This window comes from Lepidochelys olivacea (genome assembly GCF_965140295.1).
Source record: "Lepidochelys olivacea isolate rLepOli2 genome assembly, chromosome: 18".
NCBI classification, from domain to species: Eukaryota; Metazoa; Chordata; order Testudines; family Cheloniidae; genus Lepidochelys; species Lepidochelys olivacea.
This window is the reverse complement of record NC_140428.1, coordinates 16,084,517-16,101,723: the sequence shown is the minus strand read 5'-3', so window position 1 is coordinate 16,101,723 and position 17,207 is coordinate 16,084,517. Positions and strand designations below refer to the sequence as shown.

Genomic DNA, 17,207 nt, shown 5'->3' with positions numbered 1-17,207 from the left:
CAGTTCAAAAGTCCTGTGGCTGGCTAGTCTTGTTATGTACCAACTCCTGTCTTAAGCAAGCGATTACCCCAAATCTAGGGTAACTTTGGGGCTGTTTTATCTAACGAAGGGTCACAGGCCTATGGTTCACTCATGCTAACATGCTTAAGCCAATCATAGAATCATAGACTATCAGGGTTGGAAGGGACCTCAGGAGGTCATCTAGTCCAACCCCCTGCTCAAAGCAGGACCAATCCCCAACTAAATCATCCCAGCCAGGGCTTTGTCAAGCCTGACCTTAAAAACTTCTAAGGAAGAAGATTCCACCACCTCCCTAGGTAACACATTCCAGTGTTTCACCACCCTCCTAGTGAAAAAGTTTTTCCTAATATCCAACCTAAACCTCCCCCACTGCAACTTGAGACCATTACTCCTTGTTTTGTCATCAGCTACCATTGAGAACAGTCTAGATCCATCCTCTTTGGAACCCCCTTTCAGGTAGTTGAAACCAGCTATCAAATCTCCCCTCATTCTTCTCTTCCGCAGACTAAACAATCCCAGTTCCCTCAGCGTCTCCTCATAAGTCATGTGCTCCAGTCCCCTAATAATTTTTGTTGCCCTCCGCTGGACTTTTTCCAATTTTTCCACATCCTTCTTGTAGTGTGGGGCCCAAAACTGGACACAGTACTCCAGATGAGGCCTCATCAATGTCGAATAGAGGGGAACGATCACGTCCCTCGATCTGCTGGCAATGCCCCTACTTATACATCCCAAAATGCCATTGGCCTTCTTGGCAACAAGGGCACACTGTTGACTCATATCCAGCTTCTCGTCCGCTGTAACCCCTAGGTCCTTTTCTGCAGAACTGCTGCCGAGCCATTCAGTCCCTAGTCTGTAGCGGTGCATGGGAGTCTTCTATCCTAAGTGCACTTGGTACACTTGTCCTTGTTGAACCTCATCAGATTTCTTTTGGCCCAATCCTCTAATTTGTCTAGGTCCCTCTGTATCCTATCCCTACCCTCCAGCATATCTACCTCTCCTCCCAGTTTAGCATCATCTGCAAACTTGCTGAGGGTGCAATCCACACCATCCTCCAGATCATTTATGAAGATATGGAACAAAACCGGCCCGAGGACCGACCCTTGGGGCACTCCACTTGATACCGGCTGCCAACTAGACATGGAGCTAGTGTCATACAGGAGGCAGGCCCTTAGGATCCTTGTATTACTGCTACGTAAAACAAAAGGCTGAGCTATCTGTATGGGTTCCAGGGAATTTGAGTAATGTCTTGGTGTATATTGTCTTAACGCCTGCATTTTTTTTGCTTGGTGCTAATAAGTCACCATCCACCTGCAGAATGGAATCAGCTCTTTTTATTTTCCCCAGATCTGGGGCATCATCATTACCACATGCAAGTGTCACTGAAAACCCCCCGCAAAACGGTCTCACTGAATATTTCTCCCAGCCGTAGCCAGCACACAGCCTGGATTCACTCCGATTCTATGGGGGTGAGGGCCATACAAACACCGTCCTAGATACTGCAGCTGAAGCCAGGTTCAATATGTCACTTTCTCCTGCATACGTTTTACACCCACAATCATAGCTATTTGCATGGCTCTAGGATTGATTGATTTATTCAACATAGTGAGCTGCATTCTGCCTCATGCACGTCCTTTTCCTTCTGTGGGGTTTCGTGGATAAAACTGACGGCAGAAGTTTGCTCACAGTTGGGGGTTTAATGGACTAACGCCTAGCAGCTGGAATAATGCTCTCGCCTGTGGAGGTAAATCTACACCAACATGGAGGAACTAACAGGACCCCAAAATTCATAGAGAACATTACACCTGGTAAAACCAGGGGAATGGGTTGCTCCATACTGGGCCCATGATCCACCTGAGAGGTTCATTGCCCCCAGCGAGCCCCTTGCCCCTCTGGTGGCCTGATTCCCCATAGCCTACTCCACATGCAGTCATTTGTACCAGTGCAAAGGCAGGGGTCAAACATCATCAGGTGTGCACTCTCTTCTGCTGGTGTAAATGATGACACCACAAGCTGCAGGGCAATGGTGAATCCAGGCCTGAGTTTGCCACGAATTTCCCAAACAAGGCACGTTTGACCCTGTTTCAGGCTTTATCAAAAGCATTTTGCCCAGCACTGATGAGCAGCTTGTCCGCATCGCTTCTGGGCTGCTACTGCTCCAGCTCTGACAACTCAGATGAGTGGATCTCTGCTTTAATTTGCAGTGCCACCTGAAGGGAAGCAGGAGATGGAGACCCTTCAAGAAATGCCTTCCCTGTCTGCCAAGGGATGGTTTGTTGGAATCAGTGTCACTTCACTGCCAGGAAACCCAAGAAGCTCCATTCAGCGTTTGTGAGCAGTAAAGGCTATGGCCCTTTCAGCTGGATGCTGAGGGGAGGAAGATGAGAACACAAGGTTAACTCTAGTCAATCAGACACCAGTGTCCTGAAGTGCCTCCATGAATAATTGATTGTTCTCTTTGGGATTCACGTTGTCATGGGAACTGAAAGAGGAACCAGGATATCTAGGTATGAAGTGAAGTTTCTTTGGGTCTCTCTCTCCCTTCAGCAGCTAAGAGCTGAAGCTACCTTTGGCAGGTGCTTGTAAGATCTTACATTGATTCTGAGATGAATTATCTGGCACTGAGCCTTCTGCTGTTCCTGCAGTTATTTTCTTTGATCGGTGAGTATTTCATATGCATATCTAGCTTTAGATGGCCTTTCATGTCTGGAAACCCTACTGTCTTTAGATTGCTGAATATGCATCTGTAACATAGAGAAGTGTGTTGGATTTGTGTAAATACTCTTCCTGGCGAATTACACCTGAGTCCCTGTTACAGTTTACATCTCTGCATATCCAGAAATCTACCCTGATTTTTCTCCCTCTCTAAGATGTCCCATATTTTGTTCCCAGGTTTCATTTTTATCTGATTCACCTTCAGCATTCTTCACAGGTTGTTTATTTGTTTTGTTTTGTTTTGTTACAGGACTAATAACGTTATTTGTTTAAACCATCAGATTGATAGAAAACCTGGAAATTTACTTATGTGTGTTATTATCTGTCTATCTATATAGATACACCAAGGGTCAATTAGACCCAGTGTATCTTCAGTGGACCAACATTTCAGGTGAAACTGGCCCACTGTCAACATCAAGGCAAGTTCATTAAGTCTCCAGAGAAACAAGACATTGTACTGTGAGATTCCAGCATGGATCATTTGCAGATATTGAGAGGAGAACGATGTCTAGTAGTTAGAGCAGTGGACGGAACGTCAGGATTCCTAGGTTATATTTCTAGCTCTGCCATAGAAATACCATTTGTCCTCACACCGTTCACTCAACCTCTCAGCCTACCCAGCTGTAAAAGAGGGATAATATTTTTGAGGGCATTGTGAGGCTTAATTGATTATTTTAATACGTTTGGAGATTCTCTGAAAGGAGCTGTACAAAGTAAAAAGGAGGAAACATGCCCAAAGTGTTTATCATTCAGTATCTGTTTAGTAAAACGATTAGCAAGGCAAGTTTGCTTCCTAATTATGCCACAATTGAGCAAAATTGTTCTAGACAAAGAGGCCACCTACAGGGAGACTTTTTGGAAGAACGGTGTAATTCGACAGGAAGAGTATTCACACAAATCAAACACACTTCATTGTTCTCTGGACATAATGCCACGAAAGCAGGTATCTGCCTATCAGATGCCCTGGAAATGGACTGCACCACTGGAAGAAACTCAGGGCAATGCCTCAGCTCAGGGGATTCTTGGGAGGAATTTTGGGATGTTAGGAAAGGGCCAAAACCTGAGTCCTTACCCAGGACAAACTCTTATGGACTTCAGAAGGAAGTTTCCAGAGTAAGGACTAAAACCTGGTCTCAGCATGAGTTGATGGCTTCTGAGAGCCTTCAGCTCCCATTGACTTTATTGGGAGTTTTGGGCACTCAGCACTTTCCAGAAACACTTGGCACTTTGCAGTAAGAAGCCCTAAGTGTAAACCCAAATAGAGACCTCAGAATCTTGCCTCAGAGCACCCAAAATAATGGGTTCTTCTCACAGACCCCTAACTGCATATTTGCCTTGGCACTTACACAGGTGACCAACTCGCATCCTAAATCAAAGGAGGCTTCAAATAATTATTACATTATTGTTATGTAGCCAAGTCTTGGTGTTCTTTGACAAGGGGCCAAGTAAAAGTGAGGATGCTGCTACCTCTTTGAAAAGGTTAGGTAAATTAGTCATTAAACAGAAGATTCTTCACACCACCTTCTGGGCCAGTTCTTCCCAGTGTCCCAGGTTAGATCAGAGCTTCAGCAACTTCTTCAGCCTCTGCCCCAGCCACCAGGGCTCTGAATCTACACTCAGCCCACTAAGTGTACCAGCTTCTTTCGGGGGCGGTCATTTCTCAGTAGGTCATTCGGGTAGACACTGGACTGAGCAGACCAAGCACGGTGATTTGTTCCTCCATCACTTTCATGTGGCAGGCACTACACTGACCTACTAGAGCACATTGGCTTTGATGGGGTCACCTTTTAGCATCCAGTCCGTGTTGGTACCATTGCCTCAACAGAGGTCTCTATTGTCATTGCTCATGATTGTCCATCCTGCTCAAAAGAGTCACAACTTCAGTGATGCAACCGAGCTGAACGGCCTTGTCAGTGTCTCCGTCACTTAGATTCATCTGTAGGTCACCGATGTTCTAGCGGAGCATGACAGTTACTGGACAATCACTAACCCAGTGAAGCTAGTGTGTCGATAACTCTGACAACACAGCACCCTATTTATTGATGTATAAAGCCAGTGCACTTTATGTTGGGGTGGTGCCAAATTATTATGAATTGTTGTGATTGGTATGAATAATGTGGTAAGCATGAATTTGGTGTGGCTTGGGATGTCTGAATTGGCTAGAGGATTCTGGGAGCAGGATTCTCTTAGCATCAGACAGTTGGTATGGAAATTTACTGAGTGTGCTGAAATTGCACTTGAATGGATAATTGAGGCTCCATCTGTGCATATGTCTCAACATGAGATTTTGGGCAGGTCTACACTTCATCAGGGATTGATGTTCTGAGATCGATCCACCAGTGGTCGATTTAGCAGGTCTAGTAAAGACCCACCAAATCGACTGCAGATCTCTCTCCAGTTGATCCCTGTATTCTACCCCAAATGAGAAGAGTAAGGTAAGTTGACAGGAGATTTTCTTCCATCAACCCCCCGCGGTGTAGACCCTGCGGTAACTCAACCTAAGGTACGTCAACTCCAGCGTCAACTCACGTAGCTGGAGTTGCATAGCATAGATCGACTTACTGCGGTAGTGTAGACCTAGCCTTTGAAACACGTCAGCTGATCGACCAGCCCACAAAGTAAAGAAAACACAAAAACATGCCATCGGTGAGCTTGGTACAGGTTGACCCAGATCGAAATAACCCCTTTTGGAGGACACAGCAATAGGAGCTCAAGTGAATGACTGATGGGAGGGTAAATGTTGATTGAGCTTTGGTCTGTGCCAGTTTTGTAGCCCCCTTCTAAAATACTAATTAGAGAAAACCAGTAATAAAACACCCACGTGGCATATTTTTGGGACATGTGACTCCTTTGAGAACAAAAGGTATAAATGCTAAGCAAAGTAAATTAGTTAGCTAGTTCTCCAATCAACATCTGAAGAGGTCTGTGATGCTGTAAGACAGAAGGCCTTCGGGTAACCAGGAAAGACCCTGCTTCGAGGGACATTTGACAGACCCAGTATCTGAGAGGGGAGAAGAAGAGAAGAGAAGAAGTCTCCATCTAGGATCGGTAGCTATACCTACTTTGTTTGCCAATTAAGATACTGTGTAAGGCCAGCATAATTACTGAGGGTTTATACTTCGGGAATTGAGGCTTGTTAGGAAGATGTGTATTATATAACCTTTACTGCTTGTGTGATTCTTTCTCAAATAAATGATTGTGCGTTAACCATACTGTTCCCAAATTTTCACTGGTACTGGTAACAATCTGCCCAGCTGTGGGCCATTAAAGATCTGTTTCAATAGTTTACCGGTGCTCTGCATACACAGCAGGTCAAAGCCCTTACTTTGTTACCTGTCCTTAAAAGACAACAGCCTAATGGCTGCTCATTAGAGGAACAGAGCAGACATGTTACAAGAAACGTTGCTCTGTGCCATGAAACTCAGCATCTAACAAGATGCAAATGATTCATCTAGCTTGGAGGTGACTAGATTAGTGCTCCGGCATTCTCCTTTTGGCACCAATCCATTTGTTTGCTCGAGATCAGACCTGAGTTTGACGGACTTATCCCAGAGCCCGTTTGTTCACATGAGACAACCAGTTCACAGTCCCTGACCGAGAGCGAGGCCCAGGACTGGAAGAGCAGGGGTAGCGCCAGGCCATAACGGATGTGCATAGGAGAGCCATGCTGGAGACTGGGATAACGAGTCAGATCAGAGCTGGGGCACCAGGTGGGTGTAAAGGAGCGGACTCACCCCTGTGGCCCCTCCTGCTGGTCATTGGGGAATTAGCCCTTTCCAGCCTGGAGTGCCCTCTGCAGGCCAGTGATCCGCACAGCTCTGGCCCCCGTGTCCCTCACGGACCCCAGTGCCCCTTTCTCTAGGTTCTGCCCCCTGACAGCACCCCCACACTCTGCCTCTGGGTCTCCCCTTCCTGGGGGACCCCCAACCCACTATCCCCACCTTGCCTCAGCCTGGGCTACGGCCAGCGATCACCAAGCCCCCGCTCCCTGGGGCAGACGGCAGCGTAAAGGCCACTCATCATAGGCAAGGGGGTTCGGGCCTGTTGCCTTCCTCTGCCTCTACGGGCCTTGGACCGGGCCTTACAGCCTGCGGAGTTGCCATCCTGGAGAGCCCCGCTCAGCCTGCTCCTTCCCCAGCAGGAGAGGCCACAGGGGAGAGTCTGCTCCTTTACACCCACCTGGTGCCCCTCAGTACCCTGTCAGGCAGGCAGGCAGCCAAGCCCTGCTCTCTCCCAGCCTGGAGAGAGACTCCTGGGGCCCCTGGCTCACAGCCTTCTTATACAGGCCAGCTGGGGCCTGACTGGGGCATGGCCCAGCTGCGGCTGCTTCCCCAGTCAGCCATCCCCAGCCACAGCCCTCTCCCGGGCTGCTTTTAACCCCTTCTATTTTAGGAGCAGGGTAGCCACGCTGCTACAGTGGGATAGACGCCTGGGGCCTGCCTGCACTAGGCCTCAGGCAGGTTAGTACGATTAGCCCCTCACTCTGGTGAGCATTAAACTGGGTTCAGATTGATTAAAATTCCGATTAAAAACCAATGAGGTTGGATATTTATCATTGCTCTGTCGCCTGTGGAGAAATCAAGGCCTGTAGCTGCGTGAATAATAGATGGACTCTTGTCTCGCTAATGTCAGCGAGAGGACGATAATAGAGCGGTAGATCAATCAGAATCCCTCCTGAGGGGTCTATCCATCCCCTTGGTGCCGATGTCTAACTCCTACGGATGCTAATGGAAGCTACATGAGCCTACAGGGAGGGAGTTGGCATCTTGTCTGTGATTTAAAGTGCCTCTTTGGTCTTCTACAGAAGACAGCGTCTTCTGTAGTCCCATTTATCTCCCCCTAGATGGTCCTCACAGGGCCTGAGCTGTCACAGCAACTCATGGGGTCATGATTAAAATTCAAAGGTCCTGGAAGGTTATTTGGTTTCAGAGCTCCTATTCCCTCAAAATAAGGCCTGGCCAGCAGCCTACATCAAATGACACTTGGATCTGCCCAGCGGCATGCAGTGATACTGGGATCTGGGGTGAGACGTTTCAGAATGGTAGCCACAGTTCATGCATGACACAGCAGCTGGGGTGGCCAGTTGTCTCCTCCTGACAGTTTTGCCTTTGCTCTGCAGGTGGCCAGAACAGCCTCCAGCGCATCATCGGGGGTTACATAGTGGCACCACATTCCTCCAAGTACCTGGTGTCCCTGAAGAGGAAGACAGGCTTCCATTTCTGTGGTGGGTCGCTGGTCAGCCGAAGCTGGGTCCTGACGGCTGCTCACTGCAAAACTGAGTAAGGAATGCCAGGAGAATCAGGGGCCACTTAACATCAGCCTTCAGAGCGCACAGCCAGACATCTGGGAATCAGACAAGAGACCAGCCACCCCTCACAGCGGAGTATAGAGGTTTGCTAGAGTGCTGGACTCCCATCAAACATCACAGCTCCATGGACTCCTGTACATAGTTACACACGCTCCCAGCTCAGTTTTCAAACTTGGGTGCCTAAGTTCCCATTTCGGTGTCTATATAGGGATTTTGGTGCCTAAGTTTAAGTGCTCAGGTTGAAAGCTGGGCCCTGGATCTGGTACATATCTCCACACAGACCCCACCAGCTCACATGCCTATAGCTCCTACACCCACAGACTGGTGAGCTGTAAGGAGGGATGACTTTTCAAAGGTGGGAAGGTTTGGTTCATATTAAGGACCCAACAGTCTGGCTGCTTCTCTTAACTATCTGAGCCTGTTGGGTCTGACCAATGAGGGCAAGAAACTTTTCCAGGCTGTCTCACTAGGGCCCCAATTCAGCAAGGTGTTTTGAACACGTGCTTACGTTCTATTAAGGTCAATTCCAGCTCAGCTCCAGACCTCTCATGTGACCTTGAGCCAGTGCCAATCTACCTTGTGTCTCGGGGCCCCATTAAATCTTAAATGCATGCTTAAAGTTAAACATGTGCTTTGCTGAATAGCTGAATTGGGGTCCTAGAATTGCAAGGATTTCCTGGTTGTGTTTAAGAAGTAAGGTCAGAAAGAAAAGCCTTCTTTGGGGGACTTGGCATTACTTCCGGCGGGGGGGTCATCACAGGAGCAGCAGCTAGGATGTGAAAAGAGCTGCAGCAAAAGGCAGCTCACCAGAATTTTTCCCATCTCATTGCTGGTGCAGCCAAAGTTCGGGGCACAATTTCTGTCAGTTTTTCTTTTACCCCAACCAGTTTGCCCATTCCTAGTAAGCGACATTTCATAATATTGATGCTTTGGACAAGCTCATTATCCTCTCTCTGGAGAAACATTGGACTGTGGAATTCCAACACAGATGTTGGGAAGGAGGATTCTCTAGTGAGCAGAGCAGAGGCCTGGATTCCCAGCTCTCCCTCTGAATCCCTGTCATTACATCTCACTTCGTTTTTTCTTTTACTCATCTGCAAAATGGAAATGATGCTATTTGTTACGCACCTCACCACAGAGCTGCCCGCCCCCACAGTCACGTGTACCTCCAAGCAGTCATACAGCCAGATCTACGCACTAGGCAAACACACACACGTCCCTCCATCACTTCAGTGTTGACTCCATGTGAATTCAAACAAAAGGTGCACAAGATCTCACATGGCTAGTTCTGTGAGTGCTACAAGCCTTGTGAAATATTTTGAGTCCTCTGAGGGACTGTATTTTACATCAGACCTGGGCAGAGATATTTTTCCCCAGCACTGATGCACCGGTGACTAGGCTCTCTGCTGTCTCCCAACAGAATTAACCAGATGATGATTGTAGCTGGGGAATATTCTCTCTCCACTTTTGAAGGCACAGAGCAGATCTTCCGGCCCTCTCGGATGGTGGTTCATCCGGACTACAGCTCCACTTCCAAAAATGCGGACATCATGCTGATTAAGGTAACAAGCTTTCACCAGACCACGAAAGGGAGGACAGCTGTTGGAGAGGGAGGGGGTCACTACAGATTGTTTTGGCTTTTTACAGCAAAGTACATGTGCTCCAATGAGCACGTATTCAGACACGAAGCATTTGGGGTAGGGGAAATAAAGGCAGGGATGGTGGCAATGTGCAGGAGGTCAAGGTGAAGAGGAACAAACCACCAATGACCCCTAATAAAAACAAATACCTAGCTCGTACATGCACCTTGTATCTGTAGATCTCAAAGCACTTTACACAAGGAGAGAGGAATCATCACCCCGTTTTTACAGATGGGGAAACTGAGGCACAGAGCGATGTGACTCACCCAAAGTCACTCAGCAGGCCAGCAGCAGAGCCAGGACAAGAACCCAAATTGGAGTACAAGGCCCGTCGCCCCATCTGCACTACTTCTGATATAAACGTAGGGTCTGATCGCTGGAGGTGCTGAGCACCTTCATCTCCCTTCTCTCAAACCTGGAAATAAATAAAACAAACTAACCGATCCCTGCCAAGTGTCCCCCACAAAAAACACGTTGTTGACAACGTTACTAGCCATTGGAAATAGGAGACTGGAGTGGAATGGCCTTCCCAGCCCTACCTATCCCATTGCTACTGCAGATGCTGTCCAGCTCCAGGGTAGCGATCCCAGAGGTCTAGACTGCACTGCCCCTCCTCCCCATGAACACTGCCTTACTCCTCCTTGACACAAGTAGGGCTATTACTCCCTGTGAGGGAGGGGGCTCTGAGTTCCAAAAGACACGCAATGTATGATCAGTAAGGCCAGTAACTAGTAATCAGGACACACGTGCCTGCTCTTCCCAGCTCCCCCAACTGTGAGGCTCTAGCACCAGCTACCTGCAAACCAGCTGGAGAGGGGACAATTTGTCAGAGGAGGGGTGTGCATTCTTCTATGCGATTGTTGCTTTCTAATGCTTTTCTACCCAGGAAGTCAATATGCCCCTGGGGAGCACGCACAGCACTGGGACTCAGGAGAACTGGGTTCTGTTCCTGGCTCTGCTGCATGCCCTTGGGCAAGTCACTTCCCTGCTCTGTGCCTCAGTTTCCCCATCTGTAAAGTGATACTTACCTCCTATATAAGTGCTAGGTATTATGATTAGTTACTGATCATTGTACATTTCAGATCTCACAGGGTCTCTTTCACTCTGTGGGCCTATTTACCTTAGTGAAGAGTACCAACCTCTGTGGTATCTAGGCACTGATTAGTACCTAGGCTGGAGATACACTTCCTGAGTTCCGGGCTCTCTGTCATTGTCAGTTGTTTCCTACCACTCCTTGGTAAGGAATTGAGCAGGCTGAGTGGACAAGCGTCCCTAAAGGATATGGAGTGGCTTATACGCAGTATCAGGGCCAACCTGCCCTCCCATCCCTGCAAAAAACAATCTAAAAGGATTCTGCAGAGTATCCTCATGGGTGAGAGCCAGTTTAGCCCCAAAGCCTTTCTGTTTGTGCCACAGGTTTAAACAGCGATGCACGGTAATGCACACTGAATTTGCAAGTGCAGGTGCAGAATATAATCCTGCCCGCTTCTAGTTCTGTACACCCACACAGCAGAAGCATTCATGTGAGTGGGTGAATGGGCACGCGTCACTATTGCCTATACACATCCTGTGTGATCTTTTCACTTGTATTTTGGTTTTGGAACCCGGTCTTTATAAGCTCACTAAGCATTCGTGGGACAATGAGGTTCAGCGTTTGCTCAGGAGAAGGAGTTGGAGCAGCGTTCATGAATCATTTAAAGGCAGGGACAAAATGACTGAACACACTACAACAGATGCTGTATTATAAAAACCAAGAGCTGATCAATGTAAGTCAGTCCATGGGGGACATGAGGGAATCCAAGCCCAGACACTGAAAGAAATCCCACCAAATCCCCATGCAGAGCACACCCTGCAAATTCACTAGATCTAGTCTTCTAGGCAAATGCTAGGTGCTTGCAGAATGGTTTCTCCTGAGATTTTTTCCCAGGTGGCAATCCCTTACTGAAAGAGCATTTGCTGTTCAAAATATTCTGTAAGCCAAAGGAGCCTCTGTTACCTGACATAACAGGGACTCATTAAGATTGCCTGTCCCTTTACTAATCCAGTAGCTTCAAAAGGAAGCCGTGAAAAGTCCAAGCCAGGGAAGGAAACCGAAAGGGGAGCTAAATGAAATTCCCAGGGAGGATTGCCTTTAACAAATTAACATTTCAGGCTAAGCCGGTATTGTTTTCACTTAAACAGCATTCATATATTCAAATAGGTTTTCAAAGTGCATTGTGTATTAATAAGAATGGACTCGAGTTTAAATAATCATTAAAGTGATGCTGTCTAAGGCTCCAGGCACTGAGTCTGCTAGATTCCCCGCGAGGGAATGTGCAGTGCAGAGCTGGAGGGGGTTTCTCGTGACTGAAGCAGCAGCAGCTCAGAGGCTGCTGGAACACAGTGATGCAGTTCAGTTCTCTCCTAAGAGCCCCTGGTAGCCTGGCTCTTATTTCCCTAAAATCAAATATTTCCAAAGCACCAGGATGAACCATTCAGAGAGACTGAAAACCGAGATTGCAGACTCCTGCCGTTAGCAACGGGGAGTGTGTGCAAATGAACATAGCCCTTCGTTTCTGCTCTCGGCGCATGGCCCTGCTGCAGAGAGTACATGTACAGCACACATTGGTAAATCATGCTCAAAGCTCTAGAAACTATATTATCATCCCAATATAATAGCAAATGATACTGTCGTCTGCTCCTATAGTGCTCAAAGAGACAGCCCAGGGGTGGGTCACAGTGGACAAGCAGCTCAACATGATCTCCCAGTGTGATGCTGTGACAAAAAGGGACAATGCCATCCTCGGATGCATAACCCCAGGAATACGGAGTAGAAGGAGGGAGGGGAATTTACATTTACATTAGTGAGAGCAATACTGGAATATAGCACCCAGTTCTGGTGTCCACATTTTAAAAAGGATGTTGAAAAACTGGAGAGGGTGGAGTAAAACAGCCACAATAATGATTTGAGGGCTGGAAAAAAATGCCTTACAGTGAGAGACTTAAAGGGATCGGTGTGTTTAGTGTATCAGAAATCGAGCGATGGCTTGATTACAGTATATAAGTATCTTCATGGGGAGAAAATACCAGTATTAAAATGATTTTTAATCCAGCAGAGAAAGGCAGAAAAAGAACCAATGGCCAAAGCTGAAGCCAGACAAATTCAAATTGGAACTAAGGCCCACATTTTTAACACTGGGGATGATTAATCATTGAAACAAACAGCCAAGAGAAGTAATGGATTCTCCATTCAGGTTTTGATGTCTTCAGTGCCCAGCTGGCTGCCTTTCTGGAAGATGCTTTAGCCAAACACAAGTTACTGGGCTCAATACAGGGGTAACTGGGTGAAATGTAATGGCCTGCAATATACAAGAGATCATTATAGATGATCTATTGGTTCCTTGTGGCCTTAAACTCTATAAATTTATTACCTCCACCTTTACCCAAAACGCAAACCAAACCTTTCTGAGGGTTTGAAAATGTTAATTCAGTACTCTTCCCTGTGCATCTCTGTTTTGCTAACAGAAAGGGCCTGAACAATCCAACAGATCTAAAGTTGAGGAGTGGCGAATACAATTTTTACAGCTGCTGCACACCACCTTTGTGGGAAGCCTACAGAATTTACTAGAGATGAAACCAAGAGGGTCCTGTAGAAATATAATAAATAGGCTCCTATAGAAATTAGTCCTAAAACCATGATAATTTCATAGAGAATGAGATCCTTTCTATAGGTATTTTGACCCATCCTATAGAATTCTATAGCCAGGACATAATTCTCTTCTAGATTCTATTGGAGGATTCAAAGAATCTTATAGAAAAATTCTCATTGCCTTTTACATTCTATAGGACTTTCCATAAGGGTGAAGTCTTAGACCAAAACAGTGGATCCAAACACCCCATGGCTTTGAGGAAAAGATTGGAAACTGAATCCAGATCCAAGTTTTGCAGCCAGGTCCCATTTCCATGATGGGCCAAACCAAAACCCTGGATCTGGATTCGATTTTGCAGCTGATGCAGCCTGGCTGGTTCAGGGAAGCATCCCAAACATGAATGGAACCCGAGCTGTGAGTTGCATGAGGTTCGCCTGTCACCGTACACAAGGCCCTATGCCCATGATCACCTGTTCCCGCCTCTGTTTCTTTCCAGTCAGTAATGACTCTCCCCTTGGTGTCTCCAAACAGCTGAACAGGCCACTGGTGCATAATGCTTTTGTTTCCGTTGTGCCACTTCCCCAGCAAGGAGCGGTCGTGAGGGAGGGCCGCTTCTGCCAAGTCTCTGGCTGGGGTTACACCACTCCCGTGGGCGGGACGACTTCAGACACCCTTCGCAGCCTGCGCCTGCCTATCATCTCTTCTGGGAAGTGTAACAGCACGGCCTCCTATGCGGGACACATCACCAAGAACATGATCTGTGCCGGGTTCAACACAGGGGGCAAAGATGCCTGCCAGGTACAGCTGCCCTCCTTAATTCTGCAGAGGAAGCTGCAAGTTCAAACCTCTCCTCCGGAGAGAGCGCATCCTCTAGCAAGCCAGCTATGCCCAAGCTGCAGAGAACCATCCTGAACTGCTAGGCACTCAGTGTCAGATGGGTCTTTAGACCCGCTGGGTCCCATTAAAAAGAATCCATCCGTTAACAAGCATCTCCTGCTTCCTTCACATCTGATAGGAAACTAGTACTTTTCTAAACAGACTTGGAAGACACAAGTCAACAGTGACGAGTGAGTTTGGGGGCTCTCAAATTTTGGGTGCCCAGTACACCTTTAAAAGGACCTGGTTTCCTGAGGATGCACTTTCTGGGACAAAAATCAGGGTCTTCTCAGGGGACCACATGGGGCACCCAAAACCACGAGTCCCTTTTTGAAAATCTTGACCACCATTACTGCAGCCAGTGGGCAGCGTGATGAGAGAGGGTCTGGAGTAAAATGCTTGCACAGAGACACGGCAGGCAGCTGTCCTCCGTGCTGCCTTGTCCTCAAGTTCCTATAGAGTTAAAGCCTTGATCACACACCTCCTAACTGGAGATGATTCACGCCCGGAATTGAAGCACAGAGGGTGGGTGGAGAAGGCCGATCTATTTTTATAGCAAGAAGAACAGAATGGCAAGCTAGAAATGCACTAGCTTCTTTCCCCCCCTCTTCCTGGGTAAGACAATATCAAGAAAGCACAATGGGGCCGAAGGTGTCCCTTCCAAAATGCATTACCTCTTTTTTAATCATTTGTCTGGCAGGACCTAGTCATCACGTCGCCAGTGCGGCATGAGGTCATGTTCTTGTGTTGTGAAACCAGGTCATTGCGTGATGCTACTGCATCACACATAGGAAGGCACAATGGTGCAGAATGTCCCCAAGGGCTGGACTAAATCTCTCTGGGATTCCAGCATTGTCTCTCAGAGGGCAGGACCGTGCCAGTTTTGATGGGTCTTTCTAGCGTCCTGTAAGAAAACTGTTCCATCGGTTGGGCAGGGGTGCTGCCCCGGGAAAGGGTCAGGTGCAATTTCCATTGAACGGGACTGTCAGGACAGGGTGGGAAATGTGTTAAGTTACATTTATGGGGCCAAATTCTTTGCTGGTGTAAATAGGCAAAGCTCTGACATCAATGGCATAGAGCCCATTTACACGAGCAGAGACTGTGGTCTCATAAGTCGCCCCCTCCATCTCTGAATTCCCTCCAGGCTGCCTAAGTCCTTCTGGGACTCAGGTCCAGAAATATATGGAATGTAATCTAGGAGCCTGATTCCTCATTGCCATGCACCTTTCACCAGTGCAAAGAAGGCTGTTACTATTCTGAGTGAGCAGCATTTTATACCTACTTTGCACTGGTGAAATGCCTACCTAGGGTGTAGGGCTACAGAGACTCTGCCCCAGAGTGTTCTTGGTCCTCCCATTCCTAGACAGGAAAGGTGTTTATTACAATGATGGAAGGGTCCCCCCCAAACCATTTTAGAAAACCAAAACCTTTATTGTGGCTGCTTCTTTTCTAGGGGGACTCTGGCGGGCCACTGGTGTGCGAGGGCCGAGTGTTCGGGATTGTGTCCTGGGGGAACAGCTGCGCTCGTCCCAGGTACCCAGGTGTTTACACCGCAGTAGCCAACTTTCAGAAATGGATTTACAAAACCATCTTTAGGCGCGAATAGTGGCGGCTCCATGTCCTCTCAACGTGCACCTTCCACTGCCCGTTCCCAGCTTTGAGCAAATAAACTTGTGATGAAAAAGAAACAAGAAGCTCCTTCAAATGTAACCCTCCTGGGACCGTCTGAAAGTCACCTTGGGGGAGAAGGGAGATGGTGTTTTTTAAAAAGCACTCTCTTGCAAGAAGTATATATACCTCTCAAATTCTGCGTCAGGTACACTGATTTCTGCCTTTGATGGAAATAGAATAACTCCACAGGTTTAGGATTCTGAAAACATGCGGGGGCTGAAAGTTACTTAAAAACCAGAAGGAATCGCAGGCAAAGGATTAATAGAACCAATTTTAACTTCATTAAAAGCCACCAGAGAGAAGGAAAGAAAAAGAAAAGCAATGTGCAGTAAAAACCACTGAATAGATCAAACATCCAGGAGTGGGGGAAGGATCCATCTCTGAGCACAAAATGTTCCTAGTATCAAAATAAGCTCAAAGTCACTTCCCTTTTAAATATTAGCTGAGTGATTTGCTGTCCTCACCAGCTGGCTATGCCCGGAACTTGGCCATGATTAATTACTAGTGTATTCTCTCCCCTGTAGGGCGCATTATGAAGACCTGGCTCAAGTACTGAATGACTAAAGCTGCTGCCAGGAGGGTTTTTCCTTTGAACCTTTGTGTCAGAACATCACAATGGGCCTGATCTAAAGCCCACTGAAGTCAATGGGAGTCTTTCAATGGGCTTTCGAACAGAGCCTAGGAGACTCCAGGTATGGAGTCCACCACGGACACACACCGGCCATCCTTGTTATTTATTCCCTGAGGGAGTCAATCTAGGTAGCTGAATACACCTCATCAGACTATTCTGATTAAAGATTTTCACCAAGGGCATGAATCTGCAGTGCAGACACCCCACTGAGCCAGACTGTGCCCCCTAGACACACCCACCAAGACACCAAGGGTGTCCTGACAATGAGTCAATGAGGCCTGTGCAGGTGGAAATGGGAACAGAGCCTGGCCCTGAACACACTGGGACAAACACAGACTTTCGGGTAGATCTGCACTGCACAGGTAATACAGGATCTTACCTGGATGTTGGTCCAAACCCCTCTATTGTCCACACAGAAAATCCTTTTACCTGTTTGGAGGTTCTTTCAGCTCAGGCTGACCCAGCTGGGGGCGAGGGGAGGGGTTAGAACCTGGGCTCCGGTTCCCGTCGGGCTGGAACCTGCTCACTTTGCAGTGAGGATTAAGGTGGCCACTGATGCATCCCCTGAATAGTGGACATTCTGGTACTTTGGGAACAGCACTAGCCTGCCACCGCCTGTGTGACCCCAACAGCTTGACCTCACACACGCGGTGCATGCGAAATCATGCCAGCAGGGACAGAGTGGCACACTCTTCAAATGGCGTCTTCCATGTGTGATG

The 17,207-nt window shown here is 47.6% G+C and overlaps 1 protein-coding gene and 1 long non-coding RNA gene across 3 annotated transcripts in view; one reads left to right on the top strand and one right to left on the bottom strand.

Annotated features, from left to right (window-relative positions):
• The window catches only part of LOC311533014 (trypsin-3-like), a 32,454-nt gene extending 16,611 nt beyond the window's left edge, over positions 1-15,843 (top strand). The window contains exons 1-5 of one of the 2 annotated variants that reach the window (XM_084652046.1): positions 2,610-2,679; positions 7,853-8,012; positions 9,462-9,603; positions 13,842-14,108; positions 15,640-15,843. In XM_084652046.1, coding sequence (XP_084508172.1) covers positions 2,625-2,679; positions 7,853-8,012; positions 9,462-9,603; positions 13,842-14,108; positions 15,640-15,792 — 777 coding nt within the window. In that variant the 5' untranslated portion in view covers positions 2,610-2,624 and the 3' untranslated portion in view covers positions 15,793-15,843. Of the gene's footprint in view, positions 1-2,609; positions 2,680-7,852; positions 8,013-9,461; positions 9,604-13,841; positions 14,109-15,639 lie in introns of those variants that run through there. The other variant, XM_084652045.1, reaches the window with a different exon arrangement.
• Positions 1-17,207, bottom strand: part of LOC311533019 — a 71,912-nt gene that overhangs the window by 10,046 nt on the left and 44,659 nt on the right. The gene's annotated exons all lie outside the window — the stretch shown is intronic.